The following is a 25129-nucleotide window of genomic DNA, read 5'->3' as shown; positions in this document are numbered from 1 at the left end:
TACAATTTCTTTTGTGTTCCTCACAGCCTGACCCTCTTTTTTGGGCTTACTTATATTTAAAGCCACAGTTCAGGCATCACTTCCTCTGGTAAACCTTTTTTTGCATCTCCTGGACTAGGTTGGATGTCTGTACTAAGCTTAATCCTGTACACTTTCATTTACTTCACTGCAATTGCATATCTGACTATTTGTCTCCTCATCATGACTGTAACTCAATTGGGAAAAGGTGAATAGTCTGTTTTACCATGCATTTATCCATAGCACTTAGCAAAATACCTGGAGTATGATACGTACATACTCAGTATAGAATTCTAAAACTATGAGTTTATATTAATTTATGTAAAACATTCTTAATGAATTACTATTCTGAGGTGATTGATGCTTTTGGCTAAATGCATGCATGCAGGTAAGTTGCTTCATTTGTATCTGACTCTTTGCAACTCTATGGACCGTAGCCCACCAGACTCCTCTGTGCATGGGATTCTCCAGCCAAGAATACTGGAGTGGGTTGTCATGCCCTCCTCGAGGGGATCTTTCCAACCCAGGGATCAAAACCACACCTCTCACATCTCCAGCACAGGCAGGCAGGTTCCTTACCACCAGTGTGACCTGGGAAACCATTGGGTAAATGAGGCATCTAATAAGTGAGTTGGGCTTCTCTGATAGCTCAGTTGGTAAAGAATCTGCCTGCAATGCAGGAGACCCTGGTTCAATTTCTAGGTTGGGAAGATCTGCTGGTGAATAGATAGGCTACCCACTCCAGCATTCTTGGGCTTCCCTTGTGGCTCAGCTGGTAAAGAATCTGCCTGCAATGTGGGAGACCTGGGCTTGATCCCTGGGTTGGGAAGATCTTCTGGAGAAGGGAAAGGCTACCCACTCCAGTATTCTGGCCTGGAGAATTCCATGGTTTGTATAGTCCATGGGGTCACAAAGAATCTGACATGACTGAGCGACTTTCACTTTACTCTCAATAAGTGAGATAATACAGAATATCTTAACTCTAAATATACTAGGTTTATATTTCAAGGAGTATGTACATGTTATTCTTCTGTGATTTAATGAATAAATCTATCCCCAATTTAACACTGCTATTTATACATTTATAGACTAGTGGGTAATGAAGTAGCTTGCAAGAGAATATGTTAGTGATACAAGAGGGAAATAATTTATTATTAAATGTATTATATATGTATTTAATGCTATATATATATGAACACTGGGGATTATATTATTAGAATTAAAAAGGTACTATTACATCAACATGGGTATTTAAATCTTACAGTAGAAAAACTATACTACTTTTAAAATGTATAAAACTTATTTATTCACAATGAATATGAGATTCAATAGATTATCAGAAAATAATTTTTCTATGTACTACTTGGCTACAATAAGCAGAAGAGAGTTACAAAAACAAAATACATGAAAATCATGTTGCATTTATCACTACTAAACACATATAACTCAGGCTATATTCATATATATTGTCTGGGAAATATCATGGTTTTTCTATTTATCAACTACCTATAAAATTTTTAAATGCCAATATTCTTTCAATTATCCAAGAACTCAAAATAAAGCACATGCAATCCCAAAGTAAACTATAATTTGTGAATATTTCATTAAGCTCTTACTGCACTTTTGTATTTTTAAAGGATGAATTAATAATATAAAAAACACTCTTTCATGTGTTTTTAATATACATACCAAAACCTACGGGCAGCCTTATTGTCCACGTGCAATCTAAACTGCTGGGGTAGTTTCCAGGAAACCCAGGGCTGAGGATCACACCACTGAAATCTGACATTGCACCACCGCACTGAGCTGCAAGAGAATCGAGGTCCCACTTAAGACAAAGTGCTTTATTGTATTAAAAACAGACTGAAATCATTTCAAGTATGAATCAAGTCTCTGAGTTAAAACTGATACAAATTTTAATATTTTCAATCTAATTCACCACATACCAGTATTCAAATATAATCAATTGAGAAGGCACTTTGTAAAATACAGAAAAGGATAATGTATTTCCTTCCTCAGCCGTAAATACAAGCTAAATCAATTACTGCACAGAGAAGAGTAGCTCATGTGTAGTGAATACAATCAAACAAGAAGCACAGATCCTTTTCCATAGTGAGTAGTACATTTCTGATACAAAGTACTTCTAGAAATATTTTGATTCATTCAAAAGATGATACAATTTAGAATAAAATCAAGCCAGCAACACTCATTCTAAGTATTGTATTGAGGAGAGTTTCATTTCCCAGTCTTTCCTCTTTTCCTCTTTTTGTGAGGAGGCTAGAGGTTTTTAAGTAAAATACTGGTTTCTATTGATAATATGCAAGGGATTCACAGACTATAAGACCTCACTTTATCCTAAAATAATCTAGACAAAAGATTGGGGAGTATAACATAAGTAAAAAGATGCCCCCATATTTGAGAATTTCAGGATAAATTTATACTTTTTTAGAGTCCCTATTATACTGATTTATTACAGATGAGCTAACCATAAACTACAAGAACAGATAATTGCCCAAGTTTTAATTTTTACATGATTATAGAATTATTTAACATGTAATAATAGAACAACTGCAGTCTAGAAGCTAATTCTTTCCTCTCAGTGTACATTTTTATCCTTTTGTCACAGAAGGACTAAAATACACATCTCAGTTGTTGGTTGAAGAATCAGGTTTCATGACTGCACATCAGGTTAAAAAGTTACCTTATAAGTACCCGTAACTTCATTCACTTATTATTATGAATAGCAACAGATAGATATTCAAACTTCAGCTTATAGATCATAAAGGCAAATTCAGTAGAAAGTTTATCAATGTTCTATGTGATATCAATAGCCAGTTTGATAGCTATCTTTAGCTATGTGAGCTGAATAAATTATGTATCAAGCAGATTTTACTAAGGGGATATATATAACCTTGTAGTTAATCTGCATATCAACCTTTCTTTAAAAGTTGTAATTATCACTGTGTAATACACCTGTATATTTTTCATCCTTTGCAAATCTCAGCTCATCCACCTTTAAACCAGAGCAGTTTTCACCATATATATAAACCATTAATGTTTACCAATTAATTTTCCTAAAATTTGATTGTCCACATATATTTATTACACAATCTAATAATTGGGAATTATAGAGAAAATATTTTGGCCAATCAAAAGTACTTTTAAAGTTCCTGGAAAGAATGCAATTGTAGATTTGTTTTGCTTTATTCTGAATTTTAATTGAAAGAAAACAAGGACTCTCTTTTGCTTTCTTGCCTTCACAATCTCAAGTGTTTGAGCTACTCACTGTCCCTCTAATTCTGCTACTTTCCATCTCTTTAGAAATGATCTCAAAATCCTGTCCTCTGCAGTGCCCATATTTCTAGAGTGTAAATCTCAAAATCAGAGAAAGAAGAAAGAAAGAATAAAAGATAACAGATAGTGAAAGAGAAAGGAAAATAGCAACAAACCATGAAAACAAGAAGAATCCCAACACTGCATCTGCTCCACGCTCCTGCCTATTTTCTCAGTGACTATGCAAACTCATGCACACCTAGGCCTTAATGACGTTATGCTTCACCAGCCATTTCACAGGAGAATCTTTTGAGCCCTATTATATGCTGTTTTCTTAAGGACACAAACACAGCATAATCCTCCAAGATAAAATCATCTTTGATTTTTCCTTCAGATTTGTCTCTATTACCTAGAAATCTCAAGTGGCTTTTCCTTCCTTCAACCACAATATCTGGCAGACTGTTTATTTTTCAGTTCATGAGATTGTAACCTTGAGACCTGATGACTACAGTTTTAAGGCATTCTCTGAATCAGCCTCGTGCCTTCAGTTTCTCCTTAAAAACTGGCCATGATATCAATTCTAACATTTTGTCAAATATAGTATAAGTTTACTGTCCAAAATTTATGAAATATAAAAATTGAGTAGAAAATAAATAGCAGTGTTCTGGAATTTCACTACCCATAGATAACCTGTCTACCTTTATAATTCTTTATTTCTCTGCAGAAAAGCATACACTCATGCATGTGTTTATATGCTACATACATAAAGAAAACAGGATCATACTGAGAATCACTTTAAGCCTTTTTATATTTGACTACATATTGTAAACTTTGCTCATGTTATTAAATATTCCAATATAATGTTCACTTCCCCTTTCCCCATTACTGGACCCTTAAGTTGTTGCATATTTTTCACTATAATACCACTGTGGACACCCTGTGTATTTCAGGCTTGGTGCTGATACTTTAATGTGTTCTCTCATTTCGTTCTCATAATGGACCTATTACTATTCCATACAACAGGTAAGCAAACAGAATAATATACTTGCCATACAAAGCTATTGCACCTTAGCTGAAATTCAAATGCAGATAAATTGGACATCAAAATACGACCAGTATTTAATACAGTTTCATAAAAATTTAGTCTATATAAATTTAAAATTTCTAGTTTAATTTTATTGAAATATCACTTCCATCTAATACTTCCCTTGTTATCAATATTCAATGGAATATAGATTTAATCAAAACACAATATTTACCTAAAAACTAAGCAATTTGTTAAGAGTAATAACCGAAGTTACTAATACAGCAAAATGGAAATTACCATATCATAACGGAGTGATATTTAAATTGATACAACTTTCTAAAGCAATTTGAAGATATTTATCAAATTTTTAAATAGTTATGCAATAACAAAATTAATCTACTTATGTAAGATCCTAAGTAAACAAAAGATATGTGCAAGAAGGCATGTGAAGGACACTTAAAAAGAAATGTGTATAAATGTGTAAATATGAACAAAAGGTGTATAAATGTATATCAAAAAGACAAAAAACTAAGCTAACAAAAGAGAATAACTATACAAATTAGACTATGCTATGTGCTATACAGTCATTTAAAAAATAAAATTTTTGGAAACATGCTATGATGGAGAAAATGTTTCTAAGTGAATGTCAAGAAGGACATTATAAAAACTATACATACTGTAGAATCCCAAAACTTTAATTTGTTCACTATACAATATTTATTGGATATGTACTTAAGATATTAACTGTTCTTGGCAGTAAAGAACAGTAATGAACAAAAGACCAAAACTCTCTGCTTTCACATCAGCAAAATATATATATTATTTTTATCTTTATCATTTCAATTTTATACTTAATTGGATATATACACACCCCATATTCATAACACACAAATGGCATTATCTGTATATATACATTTTTATAATTACTATATTATATATGCAATTTGTAATTGGTATTATATACATAATTTATAATACCTAAAAAAATAAACCCTTCCAAAATTGTCATCCAATCTAAAGTCTGAATGCTTTTAATATTGTTTGTCAATAAAAAACATCTTTATTCAAACATTAATTTCCAGTACTCTATAACAAAAATTGTGCATATAGCATATAAGCATCACAGACTGAATTGTGTCCTCCCAATATTCATATGTTAAAGCCCTAACTCCCAAATGTGACTGCATTTGGAGATAAGTGATATCTCGTTTAAGGAAATCAGTTCAGTCGCTCAGTCGCTTAGTCATGTCTGACTCTTTGCGACCCCATGGACTGTAGCACGCCAGGCCTCCCTGTCCATCACCAACTTCCGGAGCTTACTCAAACTCATGTTCATTGAATTGGTGATGCCATCCAACCATCTCATCCTCTGTCATCCCCTTCTCCTCCTGCCTTCAACCCCTCCCAGCATCAGGGTCTTTTCCAATGAGTCAGCTCTTCATAGCAGGTGGCCAAAGTACTGGAGTTTTAACTTCAGCATCAGTCCTTCCAATGAACACCCAGGACTGATCTCCTTTAGGATGGACTGGTTGGATCTCCTTGAAGTCCAAGGGACTCTCAAGAGTCTTCTCCAACATCACAGTTCAAAAGTATCAATTCTTTGGCGCTCAGCCTTCTACACAGTTCAACTCTCACATCCACACATGACCACTAGAAAAATCATAGCCTTCACTAGACAGACCGTTATTGGCAAAGTGATGTCTCTGCTTTTTAATATGCTGTCTAGGTTGGTCATAACTTTCCTTCGAAGGAGTAAGTGTCTTTTAATTTCATGGCTGCAATCACCATCTGCAGTGATTTTGGAGCCCCAAGAAATAAAGTCTGACACTGTTAAAGTTAAATAAAGTCATGATGGTGGAGCTCTAATCCCCTCACAATGAAAAGGCCATGTCAAGATGTAGGGAGAAGATCACCTTCCACAAGTCAAGGAAAGAAATGCTCCAAAAATACAACCCTGCCAGCACCTTGACCTTGATCTTCTAGCTTCTAGAAATTTGGCAAAATAAATTTCTGTCGTTGAAGTCATTTAGTCTATGACATTTTGTTACACTAGCCCAAGGAAACTAATATATTACAGGTTTGTTCACTGTACATTGGTAGGTATTTAGGTCACACTAATTCTTTTGCTTTTTTCCTACCCAGAAAGGTTAGTCTTCATTCACTTAATTATATCTGCCATTCAATACCCTTTGTAAATTTTATTGACTGACTATATTTCCCAGTGACTTTAGTCAACACCATTCTCATCTTTCTTAAATTGCATCAGGTAGTCAATGGCATTAAACACTAAATCACTCTCCTATTTCATTTCATTTATTTCTACAACTCTAAATGGTAAACAAATGTTTTAATGATGGAGATCATAACTCACACTTTCTTTTCATACTATATAGAGCCCAGCATACTAATGGTGGCATACAGATACCAGAAATTAAAAAAAAGCGAAAACATTTAAGGTGGATAGAAATAACTGGAAACTGCATTAAATTAGGGTAAATATTTGGGTTCAAATTTCAAAGTCTCAAGTGTTCTTTTGATATGTCATACATCTCATGGGATATCATGCTTCCTTTGGTAGACTCTCCCTTTCTTACCTATTTTGGCTCAAGAGTAAGCAATAGAATATTTACTTTTTTTTCTGATCTATGAGTATGAGTAGTTCTACAACATTATACTGAGAAAACTCTGGGAATCAGAAAACCTAATACTGTTTCTCAATTTGTAGTTTAAAGCCATACATTGATAATTAATTTGGGACCAAAAAAATGTAAAACTTTAAAACTAAAAAAAAAATTGAAACATTTATCTGGGAATATAATTTCCATAAAACCTGCAAAAGGCAAAATTTATGTTTAAAAAACAACATGTATAAGGTGTATATTTAAAATATCTAATAAATAATTTATAGTTCTTTAACTCACCCAAACAAATTGGGATTGGATAATTCCATCTTCTTACAGGTCCAGGCATGCATGTAATATGAGAATGGCCCTATATAAACAAGACAGTGCAGTTCAGTACACATTTTTAAAAGTCTAAATATAACACAGGATAGTGAATGATACTTATGAAAACAATATATTGCATTGTAATATTTTTAATACTATTGGAAATCTTAGTGTGACTTAAAACAAGAAAGGTTATTATATACACTTGTGTTAAAATGTAAAAAAATAACAAGATTTTGATAGAAAAATTAAGACTCTATATCATATTAAAATTGTGGTTTTAACACTGTTCTACCAAAACATGTTTTACTAAGGTACTGCAGTAATTACACAAGGGAAATGGCCATATACATAGTGGTTTATAATAAAGTGCTGTAATATTCAAGGTGAGATAGACAAAAAATGATTATAAAATTATTCTATAAAAATATGAAAAATCAATTAAGGTATATTACATTTATATAGAGTCCAGAAAACTTAATGTTTTACTTAGACTAATAATTTGGGATACAAGTTTAAAGACTATAAATCATTCATTTTAAATTTTATTTCCTCTAAGGAATTTATTGATTTAACATGTGAAATAGTTTCTGTCTCTTTTTTTTTTCTCTTAATTTCTTAATAGGTCTATGCTTTAGGGAGATTTTTATGAGGCTATAAATTCAGACCCTTTAAAAAACTTGCAAAAGAGTATTAATATAAATACATAAATTGAGAATTTACATTGTAACTCCCTAGTTTTAGCAAAACTTATCTGTAGTCATTTTTTTTTACAAATCTGGGGAATTTATTATCATGGAAGCTTTATTTAATGCTTTAAGTAGCACTTTCATTTTTATTTGCAAATTCTAAAAATCTGGGAGTTAAATTTTTACATCCTATGTGTACAGAAAAAAAAGTAAACATTTATTTTGATTCCAAAATCATTTTTAATTACTTACAAACAAAACAAATTTAGTCCATTCCAGCAATTTCTCTCACAAATACCTCATTGACAAACTGAATACCTTTTGATTTAATACTGTCAAATTATGCAGCCTGAGATCAGTATTAACTTCTGTATTATTAATCATTAATTTGCTAAAATATTCTCAAAGGGTAATGGAATTCAAAGCTAAAATTTTAAAATAGACCTACCTGAAGAGAATAGCCTTGATCACACTGAAAGGATACTACATCACCAACCATGTATCTGTCTCCAATTTTAATCCCACTGCTAGGAGTCTGTGGTTCAGGACAGGAATCCAAACCAATAGCTAAGAATAATTAGCAGTAAAATGTAACTTTCAAATGATGAATGCTTAAATCACGCCTAAATTACCAAAATTGAATATTGATGTTATTAAAACTAGATTTACACTGAGACATTAAGGATATTCTGTGAATAAGATTTAACTGTATATGGTTAGAGCAATGTTTTAGGAACTACACCATGGAACTGTTTGAAATTTCATGGCACCAACCGTTAATTAGCTGTGTGATTATACCTAAACTCTTCTTTAATTCTCAGCCTAAACATCTTCTGTGAAACAAGTAAAAATTCCTAAAAAGAAACTTGCTAAATAAAAATAATAATTTATTGTGATAATAAAATGGAATTATATTTGTAAAACATTCTAAGTAAAATTACTAAAAAAATATTTGCTATTTTGTCCATATGACTTGGTGCCTTTTTTTGAAAAGGAGATGATAATTTAAAACACTTTCATTATTTTTACATTAACAACTTATTTTTCAATATAAAAAATAAAAGCATACTAAAAGTAAAATGTTTTTCTAAAATGTTTCATTTAGTTTAGCATTTTTATTGATATTGTGTTAATTTATGCTGTATAGCAAAGTAATTCAGTTATTTTATATATATATATATATATAATACATATTTATATATATACTTTTTAATATTATTTTCCTGTATGGTTTATCAAAGGATATTGAATACAGTTCTCTGTGCTATACATCAGGATCTTATTGTTTATCCATTTTTTATAAAGTAGTTTACGTCTACAAACCTCAAATTGTTACTCTGTCCATCCTACCCTCCCTCTCTCTTGGCAACTACAAGTCTGTTATCCATGTCAGTCTGTTTCTTCTTCATAGATAAGTTCATTTGTGTCATATTTTAGGTTTTACATATAAGTGGTGCCATACAGTATTTGTCTTTTTCTGACTCACTTCACTTAGTATGATAATCTCTAGGTCGATCCATGTTCCTGCAAATGGCCTTATTTCTAAAATTATTCATTTGAGCATTTAAATGCTCAAAAATTGTTTGATGTTTTTGCCAAAACCTTTTTTTAAATGTGAATATATTACTATCAAAACTCTTTTTATCTTCAATAAAAGCCAATGTTTGTTATCTATTTCTCTATAGTTTACATTTTGAACTAATCTAATACATATCTGATGGCTTCCCAGGTGGAGCTAGTGGTAAAGAACCTGTCTGCCAATGCAGGAGAGGTAAGAGACCCAGGTTCAATCCTTGGGTCAGGAAGATCCCCTGGAGGAGGAAATGGCTACCCAGTCCAGTATTCTTTCCTAGAGAAACCCATGGACAGAGGAGCCTGGTGGGCTACGGTCCACAGAGTTGCAAAGAGTTGAATATGTCTGAAGCAACTTAGCATGCATGCAATACATATCTGAATGGATGAGAGGAAGCAGTCACCACTCCAAAATCATTATGTGTGTGTGTGTGTGTGTGTGTGTGTAGTCATTATAAATATTCACTGTATATAATCATTTATTAAAAAAGCATTAAAACCTAAATTCTAAAGAATAACAATACTTTGGCCACCTTATGTAAAGAGCTGAGTCACTGGAAAAGACTCTGATGCTGTGAAAGATATAGGGCAGGAGGAGAAGGGGGCAACAGAGGATGAGATGGCTGGATGGCATCAACAATTCAGGAAAGCAACTCCAGGAGATAGTGAAGGACAGGGAAGTCTGGCATGCCGCGGTCCATGAGGTCACAAAGAGTTGGGCATGACTTAGTGACTGAATAACAACAAAAAGTATGACAATATCATAGATTCTTTCACTTCTTGACCATGTTATTTCCCTCTGATAGATGCCATCATACATAACACCACCCTATCCATCATCTTTGTTGCATTTGACATAAATTAACAATGAATAATTATGTAATTAGTTGTTCAATATTTATCCCCTTCTGAGAATATAAATTCCATAAGGGTGACTTAAAGTACACAGTCTTAAGGAAGCACTCAATGAACATTTTTCATAAAGACGAATGAATAGAATAAAAAAGAAAGGGCATCCTATTATATTTCTTAATAAATACAAATGTCTCTGCAAGTGGAAGAAACTTTATCTAAGAACATAATGGTGAGAGTAGCTACAAATTAAAGGATGGGAAATTAAATAAAAGCAGTGACTTGATAGAGTTGTGTTAGATTGGGAAGTAAGGCAGTAAAGACGAGGAGTGAACTGGGCATTTAGGAATTCACTGGAGGCAGTCCTAAAGGAGATAGAATTTCAATGCTGGTGTCACAATTAGCTAGGTCTCTAAACATATGTCAAGCTCCATGTTTCTCGATCTTTTGAAGTCCTGAATTCATAGAACCAGGAAAGTTAAGTTATCATTAAATTGTGACCTACTTTTAAAATTTTAAGAGTTAATGTCTCACTTTCCATGTAACTTTTGAAATCCAAGAGAAGACAAAAATGGTGTTACATTTACTTTCATCTCATTCAACACCCACTAATGGGTCTTATGCATTAAATTCATCTGATTTCATAGAAAGCTTTCTAAGAATGATTAACCAAATGAACAGTTATGATGTAAACATGCATCTGGCCAATATGGTTTCACTTTCCTTTTCAGTTCATTTCAGTTCAGTTCAGTCGCTCAGTCTGTGTCCGACTCTTTGCGACCCTATGGACTGCAGCATCCCAGGCCTCACCAACTCCCAGAGTTTACTTTAGAACAAGGAAAAGTAGTATATTGGATGTTCTGAACAGTACATTTATTATCCTTTACCATTAAGGTCATTTTTGTGATCATTTTTGGGAAGAAGGCTAAATTCAGTACATGTTCATTCTCTTTTCTTTATATCAGGTATTCCAGTCAGGTCATATACATAGAAAACTACTAATTTCCCCAAATGTTGATTTTCTCTTCTGGGAGGATAAAGAAAATATTGCACAGTGATGCCACAAAATAATGAGACTCGTTTTTAAGAGAGATTTTTTTTTTCCCATAATGTATGTAGATATAGCAAAATATCTATGAAAGAGTTTTAACTTAAAACATGATATAAACTCTATAGACTATGCAATAACAATTTTGTATGTTAAAAATTCTTATATGCAAATAATCACAGAGAAAAATGACCAAAAGGAAATATGTGAAATATTAGCAGTAGTTAAGATTCTTGATATGAAATTATTGGTGATTTTTATACACTTTCTTATATATTCCTGCATTTCTAAAACTTATATAATGGAATGCAAATAATAACATCACTTATCTAGTAGATAGATGTATCTTTCCTTTTCCCTGATGCCGGGAAAGATTGAAGGCAGGAGGAGAAGAGGGTGACAGAGGATAACATGGTTGGATGGCATCATTGACTCAATGGATATGAGTTTGAGCAAACTCTGGGAGACAGTAAAGGACAGGGAAACCTGGCGTACTACAGTCCATGGAGTCGCAAAGAGTCAGACATGACTGAGCAACTGAATAACAACAATAAAATCTAGTAGATAAATTAGAATCAGTAGAGAATTTGGGGGTATAAAAACATATTGCCTTCTATTTTCCTAGAAAAGCTTGAGTTTGACCCACTGATCTGTTAATAAGATTGTCTCAGGGAAGGAAATATGGTAATGAAGTGATTAGATAAGAACGAGAAGTCATATATTGACAACCCCTCTCATTTTTTTTTTTGGCATTCAATTATTTTATGTGCACTAAAGAAAATAAAACAGAAATATCTTTAAAAAACTGCAGTTCATATTTTTAAGTCATTTTTTTAAATTTACAAAACTGAGTGATTAAACTCAGTAGTTTAAAAATGTCTTCTTTATTATTTTTCATTGCTTTCTAAGTAACAATACCAACAATACAATAACCAGTAGGTTATTTGCAGGAATCAACAAAGAAAAGGTATTTGTAAAATGTTTCAAACAGCTCTCTCCTGCTTAACTAAGCCTAGCCAAGCAACATACTGAGTCATCTTCATCTTTATGAGTATAAATTTTGTAAAACTGTGTCTTTGACAATCAAAGATGCTCTTTGAGTGAACTTTTTTAATGGGAATTGGTTCAATGAATTAGGTGCTATAGCCAAAAGCAAATAAAATGAATACAGGGAAAAATCCACATCAAAAATTGCACAGAATTAATTATATCTGCTGTTAAATTACTGTGGGCAGTTACCCTGGCTAAAAACATTAAAACCTCAGTCCTTCAATTTCCAAAATTTATTTATAAACAAAAATATTCTTTCTAATTTTGTTCACAAAGCAATCTGAAGGAGAAAATGGTATAAATCATAACATTTGTATTTGATCATTTTGAATATATACATATATAGTATTCCAAAATGATTTTAATGAATCCTTAATGCAATGAGAGAGCGAGAAAGGGAGAAGAAGGAACTTTAACTATTGCTAAGACTTCCAGCAACACTGTTATGTTATGTTATGTAAAAAAAACACTTTATGAATTTGACATGACAACCCATGTACAAATGTATTGAAAATAACCGAAAACCCTGGATTTATATTCTGCAAATGCAAGCGACTTAAGATACACAGGTTCAATCCCTGGTCAGGAAGACCCCCTGGAGGAGGGCATGGCAACCCACTCCAGTATTCTTGCCTGGAGAATGCCCCGTGGACAGAGAAGCCTGGCGGGCTACAGCCCACAGGGCTGAAAAAAATCGGACATGACTGAAGTGACTCAGCTCGCATGCAAGAGAAATCAACAGAAACTGAACCATATGTCTTTGGACCAGTGCTTGTATTCAGTGATAGTGAAGATCTTATTTTAAAAATACTGCAGGTCTTCAATTTAAAATTTGTCTTTAAATAATGGATACAAAATAACTATTATTTCTAGGTTTACACCATATTTAATGATTTTTAATATGTTAGAACTATCACTTGGCATTTAATATTTATCATTATAAGATAATGGTTTGAGAATAATGCAGAAATTGGTGATAAAGGATGAATTCAATATGAGCTGGGCTACTAGTTGCAGGACTTGGAGAAATCAGCAATGATAAGTATGCAGACTTTTTCAACATAATGTATGTACCTTGTATTAACCAATCTACTAAACAAAATTGTCACATATTATTATGTAACATGTACATGTATATTTTAACTCTGTTTAACTTATATGCAGAGTACATCATGAGAAACGCTGGGCTGCATGAAGCACAAGCTGGAATCAAGATTGCCGGGAGAAATATCAATAACCTCAGATATGCAGATGACACCATCCTTATGGCAGAGAGTGAAGAGGAACTAAAAAGCCTCTTGATGAAAGTGAAAGAGGAGAGTGAAAAAGTTGGCTTAAAGCTTAACATTCAGAAAACTAAGATCATGACATCTGGTCCCATCACCTCATGGGAAATAGATGCGGAGACAGTGGAAACAGAGTCAGACTTTATCTTTTTGGGCTCCAAAATCACTGCAGATGGTGATTGCAGCCATGAAATTAAAAGACACTCACTCCTTGGAAGGAAAGTTATGACCAACCTAGATAGCATATTAAAAAGCAGAGACATTACTTTGCCAACAAAGGTCCATCTGGTCAAGGCTATGGTTTTCCCAGTCGTCATGTATGGATGTGAGAGTTGGACTGTGAAGAAAGCTGAGCACTGAAGAATTGATGCTTTTGAACTGTGGTGTTGGAGAAGACTTTTGAGAGTCCCTTGGACTGCAAGAAAATCCAACCAGTCCATCCTAAAGGAGATCAGTCCTGGGTGTTCATTGGAAGGACTGATGCTGAAGCTGAAACTCCAGTGCTTTGGCCACTTCATGGGAAGAGTTGACTCGTTGGAAAAGACCCTAATGTTGGGAGGGATTGGGGGCAGGAGGAGAAGGGGATGACAGAGGATGAGATAGCTGGATGGCATCACCAACTCGATGGGCATGGGTTTGGGTAGACTCCAGGAGTCTGTGATGGACAGGGAGGCCTGGAGTGCTGTGATTCATGGGGTCGTAAAGAGTCGGACATGACTGAGCAACTGAACTGAACTGAACTGAATTGAACCAACACTGATGCAATTAACGGCATTCCACGCACTAGGAACATTTTCCCTAGCAACAAATTTATGCAAGACATACAATCATAACCAGAATCACATATGTTTAAAATACACACACACACACACACACACACACATACACACGCTCGTGCGCGCTCAAACTGATGAATACATTCCCACCTTCTAGTGCTCTTGTAGATCAGTAAACAGAAAGAATGTGAACAATGTTGGAAAAAATATACTAACTCAGAGCATCTACATCTATTTACATGACTACCGAAACAGAACACGAGTACACCTAACCACACTAGTCCACATGTCTATCAAACCAGGACACCAGTACAGTGTCCAACACAAAGAATGATGCAGCTTCATGTCAACTTACGATTGCTCATACCAGAAAATAGAAAAATGTAAATCAGATTCTTTTAGTAAGTGTTTTAGCTTATCTTGATTAAGCAGAGAAAACTGTATCCTATAAACTCTGGAACTCTGGTATAAATATTTGCCTTAGATGGGCCTTCCAAGGTTTCTAGGCAAACATGTCTTCTGCCTGCCTTCTTTCTCTTCAATGTCTCTCTTTTGTTATTAACAGAAGGAAAAACTGATTTTTAAAAAATCTTTTTATTAATATTGGCTTTGTCATTATATATCAGGTAATTTAATAGCATAACATTAATATATCAACATCTCAGAAAAATGTAATTGAGAATATTTCCAAATTTATATTTATTATCTCACTTTGTATGTAACTTAGAAAATTTACCCTGATTTGTAGAACAACTACAACCTCTAAGAGAGTAGAGTTGGAAATACTAATAAATACACTCATGAAGGTAATCAAAAGGTACAACTTTCCAGTTATAAGATAAATGAGTGTAATGTAACTAGGCGTGTAACATATGACACGATGGCTATAGTTAACACTTTTCTATGATATATGTTTGTTAAGAGAGTAGATCTTAAAGGTTCATTATAAGGAGAAATGCTTTTTTTCCTTTCTTTTTACTGCATCTATATGAGATGATAGATGTTAACTAAACCTATTATATTAAACATTTCACAACATATATAAATCGAATCACCTTTTTTGTATACCTTAAATAGTGATGTATGTCAACTATTTCTCAATAAAGCTGGAAAAAGATTTTTTAAAGTATTTGCAGACCAGAAGGTAGAAATATTAATCTCTGTTTTCTAGAATTTTATTACTCAAAATCAAATGTTTTTTCATCTATGGAAATCAAAGATTAGAATAGACATAAAAATGGGATTCTAAATAATTTTTGTCTGCTACAGAATATTTCTTCTGAATTATGTATCTGGAATATGTATTAAGAGAACACTGAATTTATAGTCAGTTTTTTATTGATTATCATAGTTTGTCTAACCTCTAAATCCTAACTGGCAAATAAATAACTTTGAGAAGGAATTTAACCCATTTCTAATCCTTTGGAAAATAGTCTTCAAAGTCACCTTGGAAGACAAGTATGTAATCCTAAATTCAGAAGTTTCCAGAAAGGATTACATAATCCTTCAATAACTTTTAACAGCTTTTACTGCCAGAAAAAAATCTTCACCCAAACTGAACTTTTCTTCATGAATCTCTTGAATTCTCTTTAAAATTCCTACAGAACATCCTTAGTCTGTTGACTAGGCCTATACTAAATGTTCCAGTATGGTAGGCAGGATTTTTACTACCATTATGTTATACTTGCAAATATGTTATGTTTCACGGCAAAAGGAATTTGTGGATAAAATTAAGAAGACTAATAAGCTGACTATAAAATATAAAGATTACTGACTGATTATTGGATGATTACATACATATAAATGTTGTATCCATCTAACTTTTTTTTTATGTTGCAAGTAGCACCAAATGAACCTTTCATACGTTTTATTCTTTTTTTTTTAATTGGACTATAATTGGTTTACAATGTTTTGTTAATTTCTGCTGTACAACAATGTAGATCAGCTATAAATGTACATATACCCCCTTCCTCTTGAGCCTCCATCTCACCCCCACCTCCTATCCTACCCCTCTAGGTCATCACAGAGCACCGAGCTAAGCTCCCTGTGTTATTCAGCAGCGTCTTACTGTCTATTTTACACATGGTACTGTATATATGTCAATACTACTCTTTCAGTTTGTCCCACTCTTTCCTTCCCCCACTATGTCAACAAGTCTGTTCTCTACATCTGTGTCTCTATTCTTGCACTGTAAGTAGGTTAATCCATGCTACCATGCTTATAGATTCTAGATATATGCATTAATATATGGTATTTGTTTTTCTCTTTCTGACTTACTTCCACTCTGTATGATAGACTCTAGGTTCACCCACATCACTATGAAAGACCCAATTTCATTCCTTTTTATGGCTGAGTAATATTTCACTGTATATATGTACTACAACTTCTTTATCCATTTATCTCTCAATGGACATTTAGGTTTTTTTCATGTCCTGGCTATTGTAAATAATGCTGCAGTGAACAGTGGGGTACATGTGTCTTTTTGAATTGTGGGTTTCTCAGAGTATTTGTCCAGTAGTGGGATTGCTGCATCATATGGTAGTTTTATTCCTAGTTTCCATTTGTATGGAAACACAAAAGACCATGAATATCCAAAGCAAACATGAGTGAAAGCAAGCTTTCATTCTTAAAAGCTTGTCCCTAAACTGGTACTATCATTAGTTAAATTAGGAAGTATTTTTGGTTCCTAGATCCCACTACAAGGTGTGCTGTCTAATATTACAGATAAATAAAAGTAATTATGTTGATCTTTACTTAATTCCATGTCTAAGTTTTAAAAATAAAACAAAAAGTCTAAAAAATTAATCAGCTTGCCAAAGAAATTAAGAAAAACTATGATCATATACAAAGAGATATGATCTAAAGTAAAAATCGAAACACCAAAACATGATAATCATCCTCTACACTTCTCTCTTTCTCATCTCCAGCACTGAACTGGCCATAAATCTTTCAATTTTACCTCATTATTTCCTGCATCTTTTAACATTTCATTTACAAAACCACAACAACCATCTTCAGAGTTTCTCCTTTGAACCATTGCTACTCCTTTTCTTCAGCATATTCTCTTCCTGCAATGCATTCATCACTTTTTAAAATAAAAGGGACTTTGAAAATTCAAAATTGATTATCTTACTCCTCAAATTGAAACCCTTCAATGAATCTCTCCTTTCTGTAAAATAAACTTGTCTGTCATCTCCTGAATCTAATCTTCCATAACAACTCCAGTCATGTGGGTTCATCTCATTATTAGAAAAGCATAATATCTACTGAGGGTTTGTTTTGTACCTGGTCCTATGAGAAACACTTTGTATGGTGGATCTTCTTGAACTCTGACACAATCTTTCAAATAACATGTTATTATTATCACATATTACAGGTGAGGAAACTGGGTTCTTAGGGAAACTTAGAAATCACCTAATGTCACAAGGCCATCAATGGCAGTGCCAAGACAGGAACCTAAGTCTGATTCCAGCATAAATTATCTTATGTCCACCTACATTCTAGAAAGGGCTTCCCCCATGGTTCAAGCAATAAAGAATCTGCCTGCAATGCCGGAGACATAGGTTCAATTCCTGGGTCAGGAAGATCCCCTGGAGAAGGGCAAGGCAACCCATTTCAGTACTACTGCCTGGGACTGGAGCTTGGAAGGCTACATACACGAGATTGCAAAGAGTCAGACCCAATAAATGACTAACATTTTCACATCCTAGGAGGTCCTTTAAAAGTGCCAAGCTATTTCCAGAGCTAAACTTTAATTCTTACCTGGAAAAAAAGCAACTATATTTGTCCTTTGGTGAAGTATTCCCTTACTCTACCACAAGTAACCCCTAAGAGTTTTGATCACTACCTTCTCTGTGTCATCATCTACATTACATATGATATACGTTAGCCATTGTGAAAGTAACTTTGGGAAGTTGATGAAAGTATACATGATTTGCTGAATATCATAAAGACTGACTTATCTATTGGGGTGGAGTCTCATTATCTGAATTTTCAATAAGGCTTTGAGATAACTATAGTGTACAATTATTAGAAAAGCATCAACTTACATAAACTATACTTACAGTCTTTACACTGTAATTTTGCAGTTATTGCTGTTTGTATGTCCTTGTTTTCAGTTACTCTGAAGCTTTGTTTTTTTTTCTTTTTTAGGACTGGATCTGATACAAATATGTAGTACTTACATTTAGAAAGTATACCTAATATCTAGTAGCTGTTCAATAAAAATTTGATAAATAAACAAGTGAGTTTGTTCTCACATTTGGGAGGCAATAAGGAGATGAGGAGAAGAAATGAATTGCTGCCTTTTTACAGTAGCTAACAGGAAAATAATGATATGAAATGATCAAAGTGGGCCTTTAGAAATATCAATGAGACTAAGGCATTAGAATGATAAATTGAGCAGAAGATACATCAGATTTGTATGATCATAATCATAATAACACATTTCAAAGTTAAAATGACATGATCCGAAGTTAAAGGAGGAAAATTGAACTATATGACAAAAATCAGCCGCTTGTCAGCATTTCCCTTTTAAGTAAATACAAAATAAGGCCTATCTGTCTAATATGTTGTGCCATCAGATAATCAAGATTGTTTTTTTTTTTTTCCCTGAAAAACCTCATGAGTGAGTAGGAAAATCAGACAGAGAAAATACTCACTTGCTAGAAGGAATCTCAGCCAAATTTCCTTTTCCCAAGATAGAACACCTGCCATGTTTCCTGAAACCTTTACAACTTGAAATATTCCTTTAGGAATTCAGAAAGAGCCTACTTTCATGGTTAAAAAGAAAGAAAACACAAAATCTGTCCTTTTTATAGCAAATGTTAATGTCTTTTGCATCTGTTGTTGGTATTCATAGTGTGATTATGAGACTGTTATTTCCCCAATGTGATTACTTCCTTATGTTACCCTGTGGGCAGAAGTTTTATTTCAGGGATTTTCAGAAATGAAATACCAAAGATGTGCAGCAAAATGGGTATCTTCTCAATTCAGAAAAGTTAATAGACCTACCTTCTTTGTAATGCACACACACACACACACAAGCTCGCGCGCGCACACACACACACACACACATTATTTTTTCCAATACCCTACTGGTTAAATATTCCGCTTTTTCTAAATATTGAAACTAATTTATAAAAAATTTTCTTAAAGGTCTTGTTTCTATTCATTTAAAATATACAGTTTTCTTTTACAGAAGTTACTATGTTCTTATATATCAACCAGTGATTTTGGAGGCTTCTGCGTACATAAGGATGTTCTTTAAAATGTTTATGTTTAGTTAATATGGTCTGCCCCCACAAGTGGACAGATTCTTACATTACCACAAACGAAATATTCCCCCACTAAAGAGATATTTAACTTACATGCAAGTACATCATGAGAAATGCTGGGTTGCAGAAAGCACAAACTGGAAACAAGATTTCTGGGAGAAATATCAATAACTACAGATATGCAGATGACACCATCCTTATGGCAGAAAGTCAAGAACAACTAAAGAGCCTCTTGATGAAAATGAAAGAGAAGAGTGAAAAAGTTGGCTTAAAGCTCAACATTCAGAAAATTAAGATCATGGCATCTGATCCCATCACTTCATGGCAAATAGATGGGGAAACAATGGAAACAGTGACAGACTTTATGTTCTTGGGCTCCAAAATCACTGCAGATGGTGATTGAAGCCATGAAATTAAAAGACACTTACTCCTTGGAAGGAAAGTTATGACCAACCTAGACAGCATATTAAAAAACAGAGACGTTACTTTGCCAACAAAGGTCTGTCTAGTCAAACTTACGATTTTTCCAGCAGTCATGTATGGATCTGAGAGTAGGACTATAAAGAAAGGTGAATGCCAAAGAATTGATGCTTTCGAACTGTGGTATTGAAGAAGACTCTTGAGCATCCCTTTGACAGCAAGGAGATCCAATCAGTCCATCCAAAAGGAAATCAGTCCTGAATATTCCTTGGAAAGACTGATGCTGAAGTTGAAACTCTAATACTCTGGCCACCAGATGGGAAGAACTGACTCATTTGTAAAGACCCTAATGCTGGGAAAGATTGAATGTGGGAGGAGAAGGGGATGACAGAGGATGAGATGGCTGGATGGCATCACCAACTCAACGGACATGAATTTGAGTAAACTCTGGGAGTTGGTGATGGACAGGGAGGCCTGGCTGGCGTGCTGCAGTTCATGGGGTCACAAAGAGTTGGACATGACTGAGCGACTGAACTGAACTGAACTGAATATGGAGAACTAGTATTTCCAAAGTGCCCATAAGGCCCAAAGCCATCTGTAGAATCAATATAATCCTTACCAAAATTCCAATGGGATTTTTTTTCAAAAAAAAAAAAAAAAAAAGGCTTAAAATTCATGAGAGTGAAAGCATTAGTCATGTCCAACACTTTGTGACCTCAGGGTTTTCTGCCTCTGGAATTCTCCAGGCAAGTATCCTGGAGTGGTAACCATTCCCTTTGCAAGGGGATCTTCCTGATATAAGGATTGAACTCTGGTCTCCACATCGTAGCCAGATTCTTTATAGTCAAAGCCACCAGGGAAGCTCCATATGGGACCACAAAAGTCTCCAAACATCCAAAGTAATCCCAAGAAGGAACAAAACTAGAAATATCATTCTCTCTGATTTCAAATTGCACTGCAAAGATATTGTAACTTAAATAGTATGGTACTGCATAAAAATGCACACATAGACCAATGTAATTGAATTGAGAGCCCAGAAATAAAACCTTGCATATACAGAGCAAGACAAGAATATTCAAGATGGAAAGGTGAGTCTCTTTAATAAGAAAAATTGAAATAAGCCAGACACAGAAGGACAAATGCTACATGATACCACTTATACAGAGTATCTAGAATAGTCAACCTCATTAGAAATGAAAATAAAATAGTGGTTTCTAATGGCTGAGAAGAGGGAGAAATGAGGAGCTCTTGGTCAACTGGTTTCATTTAAGCAAGGTGAGTCAAGTTCTAGAAATCTGCTGTACAACATAGCACCTATATTTAACACTACTGCATTGTGCATTTAAGATTTTTGTAAAGAAGGCAAATCTTATGTTAAGTGCATCTACAATTTACAATTTAAAAAAATTTATAATTTACCTGTAAATTCTGATGAAAATCATCAGAACTTTACACATATAATTTTGTAGTTGAATTGAATAAACACTTCAGAATCTTAAAGTAAGACAAACTTCTATTTTGACAAAGTCCATTAAATTTCTATATTCAGAAAAGTAATATTCAAAATTAATATGTTTTTTTCTTAATTTTCTTGAACAGCACATATTTTATTTACCTGTGTATTCAAGGTGAAATCCTGCAGCAGAAACACTGATGTCTGATTGAAAATTTAGATATAGATTATTAGATGTACTATTCAAAAGATGGGGTATTGTTGTTCCTGAAATGATAATTGAAAACGTGGTTCAGTGATCATATAATAAGTAATATAATAAAATTAAGTTAATTATTAATCAGCCAACAAGTTATCATGAAATTATATATTATTAAAATGTTTTATAGGAATTTTTAAATAAAAATATTTCTCACATATTTGTCTTTCATATTACTGTTCTTGACTATCGCCAAGGAGACAGACCTTTGAGAGCACATTAGACAGCTCCCTAAAATAGGTAACAGCAAACAAAGCTGATGAAAAGCAGAAAATTTTACTAGTCACCTAAAATAAATATTTTGAATTTCATGTGGATTTCAGTAATTCACGTACAAGATAATAAATTTAGTTTTAAAATTTGCATGTGTTTTTATGAAACAATAATAAGATTTAATATGTGTTTAAAGAAATATTTATTTATCACCTTTTATTGTGATATTTAAATATATACACTTTCTTCTATTATCAGGTGAAGTATCTTGATGTTTCTTACACCAACAGCAAAGCTGGTTGTTAGCATTAAAAAAATGCCAATTATGAACTAGTGCTAGCCTTGTCTCTTAGCAAATGCTTTATAATCTTGTTCCCTGAACTTCTATAGGAAATCAACTTTAATTTATTCAATTATTGAATTGAAAATATCTGCTTGAACCAATTACTTTTTGACTATCTGACATTAATAATTTAAGATCCTTAAGATTACAACTCAAGCAATTTCAAATGACAAGCATAAAAATAACTGTCAACTGTGTCTCAAGATAAAATTCAACAAGCATATAAGTTGACAGTGCTGCCAACATTTTTCTGGTAATTTTCTAGTAACTTCATACTTACTTTCCACAACACTATGTACCTTAACCACTGAGTCTTCTATAAGAGAAACTAGGACAAATTCATTACAAAACACACAATTGTTTCCCCCCACCCAGCTGAACTTTCTGCCTTATACTGTCCTAACTGAATCAGTGAAGACAGAGCTAAACAGAAACTCAAAGGTCACTCTGACTGTCTTTGATATCTTAGAAGATCTTAGTGACTGAGAGCTTTGACTGTGGAGTCACACCAGCTGGGTCCCAGTCTCATTCTAACGTTAGATGTACAACCTTGGGCAACTTAATTTCTTTTAGTGTCAATCACCTACCAGGGCTGCTGGAAAGACCAAATGAGGAAATGTATGACAAGCTTCACACAGAGCTAGCACTTGGCAATCAACCGCTGTTATTATTTATCACTTTTTATCATTTAGTTACTGTACTTATCATTCAGAAAGTATTATACTAAGTCTATTACAGACAAATGCATACATACAAAAATTCTTACAATTTATTCAAGAAAAATTTCTTTCTAAATCTATTTCCAGAATATTTGTAATGCCTAAACCAAATTACTCTTACTCTAGATATTTCTTCTTTGCTTTCTTCAATGGTGTTGCTGAAAAGTAGATTAACATGCTCCATTTTAAAATCTATTAAAAACTTAATGACATTCAAAATTCTATATCTGAAACATGTAAGTTCATAGTTTAGCTATGTTTACATTTCTAGAGTTAAACACTATAACCAAAATTAAAGTAAAATATACAGTTAAATTTAAAATGAAACTTCATTTCACCCTAAATATGTTGTAAGAAGCTGTCAGATTAATGCACAAACTCCTTCTCAAACCATAACAAATTATAAAATTTCCTGGTCTTGATACATATGTATATAGTATGAATCTTATATAATTTAATTCATTTCATAGAATTAATTACTTATTCTCTTTATTCTCATACAACAGTACCTTGGAGCACTTACATGTTGTTACATAATCTCTATAATTGTTTTAATGGCTGCATAACATTCTATCAAGTGACTATATTATAATTTTCAAGCATTGTCTAACTTTTAACTATTACTTCTCATCCTTTTTTTTTTTAAGGGAGAGGAGCATATATACTATTCTTGAGCCAAGGCTCAGCTAAAAATATTACTATTAACACAAAAAGCATCAATAAATAATTACACAAATACAGTAACAATGTATAGTAAGGTTTTAAATAGCAATTTCAATTTCATTGCCTTTAAAGCCTTTCAAACTTCTACCTTGTAGTTTAGTTCTTTGCATATAGTTTGTAAAAAGCAAAATTAAAACCACCAAGTCAGAGATCTAGGGAGTGTTTTAGAGAGAGAGGGAGAGAGATTTTACATTCCTAATTATAATGTATTTTAATCAAACTTAGTTCTCTTAGTTACCTGAATAACTTCCAAGTCTTGGGGCATTGTTGTCTCCCCCATCATAAAAGTCCAGAGAATCCCAATTATGTTCTGTAGCAAAGCTGACAACCTGCACCTATGAAATAATAATTATCTGTAAGAACACATACTTCTAATGCGATGCATATACTATAGTCCACTCGACTCTTCTGGAAGAGAGAGCTCAAAGCCTGGACCATGTGATTGTGGCTCTCCATGGAAGGATTTTAACAGAAATGATCATTGCCTTTATGGCACTGGCATACACACTGACTTTTATAATAAAAGCCTCTGAGGCATCTAGCAGTGTTCACTATTGGTTATAGCATTGAGAATGTCCGTCACCACCTTATTGCGTTAATCCAATGTCTTAGTGCCTAGAATTTGAATTAAGCCATGTTCCAAACAATTGATTAATTTTTGTTTTGTTTTGTTTTAGAGTGTTTGATTCTTATGTCCTGAATTTTCTCATCTGCTTCACCTATTAGGATATAAGCAGATTTCTGGTCCACACAGACCACCATATAAGACTCTATAATATATATGATTTTTGAACTAGGTTTATCCTGATACATTTTATTATGTTTTACTTTGCATAACCTTTGTTAAATTTCCTGTTTTTATTGTATCTTTACAAATTAATATAATAATCCCCTATGTATATTTTTGATATATTTAAATATGAATAACCAAAAATAATACTTTATAACTGATTTGGATATGTCTTTTAAAGATTAGTTTTATAAATGACTATATTTTTATAAACAGCATAATAATAACTAAATCATTGTGAGGATTCACAAAGTTGATAATGGAAATGCTGAGTATAATTATCTCATGTCTATTAAATTTTATTTAAAGAAAGAGGCATGTGTTACTTTGTTGCACTTCACTTGGCACAGCTTGAATTTTTGCAAGAACCCACAGAACCCTCACAACTATGGAT

The 25129-nt window shown here is 33.3% G+C and overlaps 1 protein-coding gene across 5 annotated transcripts in view; it reads right to left on the bottom strand.

Moving 5' to 3' along the window:
- Positions 1–25129, bottom strand: part of CSMD3 (CUB and Sushi multiple domains 3) — a 1331483-nt gene that overhangs the window by 134169 nt on the left and 1172185 nt on the right. For all 5 annotated transcript variants that reach the window (XM_070477231.1, XM_070477232.1, XM_070477233.1 and 2 more), the window contains 5 exons: positions 24184–24280; positions 21851–21955; positions 8404–8522; positions 7240–7309; positions 1708–1824 (listed from right to left, as the gene is read on the bottom strand). In XM_070477231.1, coding sequence (XP_070333332.1) covers positions 1708–1824; positions 7240–7309; positions 8404–8522; positions 21851–21955; positions 24184–24280 — 508 coding nt within the window. The remainder of the gene's footprint in view (positions 1–1707; positions 1825–7239; positions 7310–8403; positions 8523–21850; positions 21956–24183; positions 24281–25129) is intronic.

The sequence above is a fragment of the Odocoileus virginianus genome, chromosome 15 (genome assembly GCF_023699985.2).
Source record: "Odocoileus virginianus isolate 20LAN1187 ecotype Illinois chromosome 15, Ovbor_1.2, whole genome shotgun sequence".
NCBI lineage: Eukaryota > Metazoa > Chordata > Mammalia > Artiodactyla > Cervidae > Odocoileus > Odocoileus virginianus.
The sequence above is the reverse complement of the archived record's forward strand: the minus strand, read 5'-3'. Positions and strand labels throughout refer to the sequence as shown.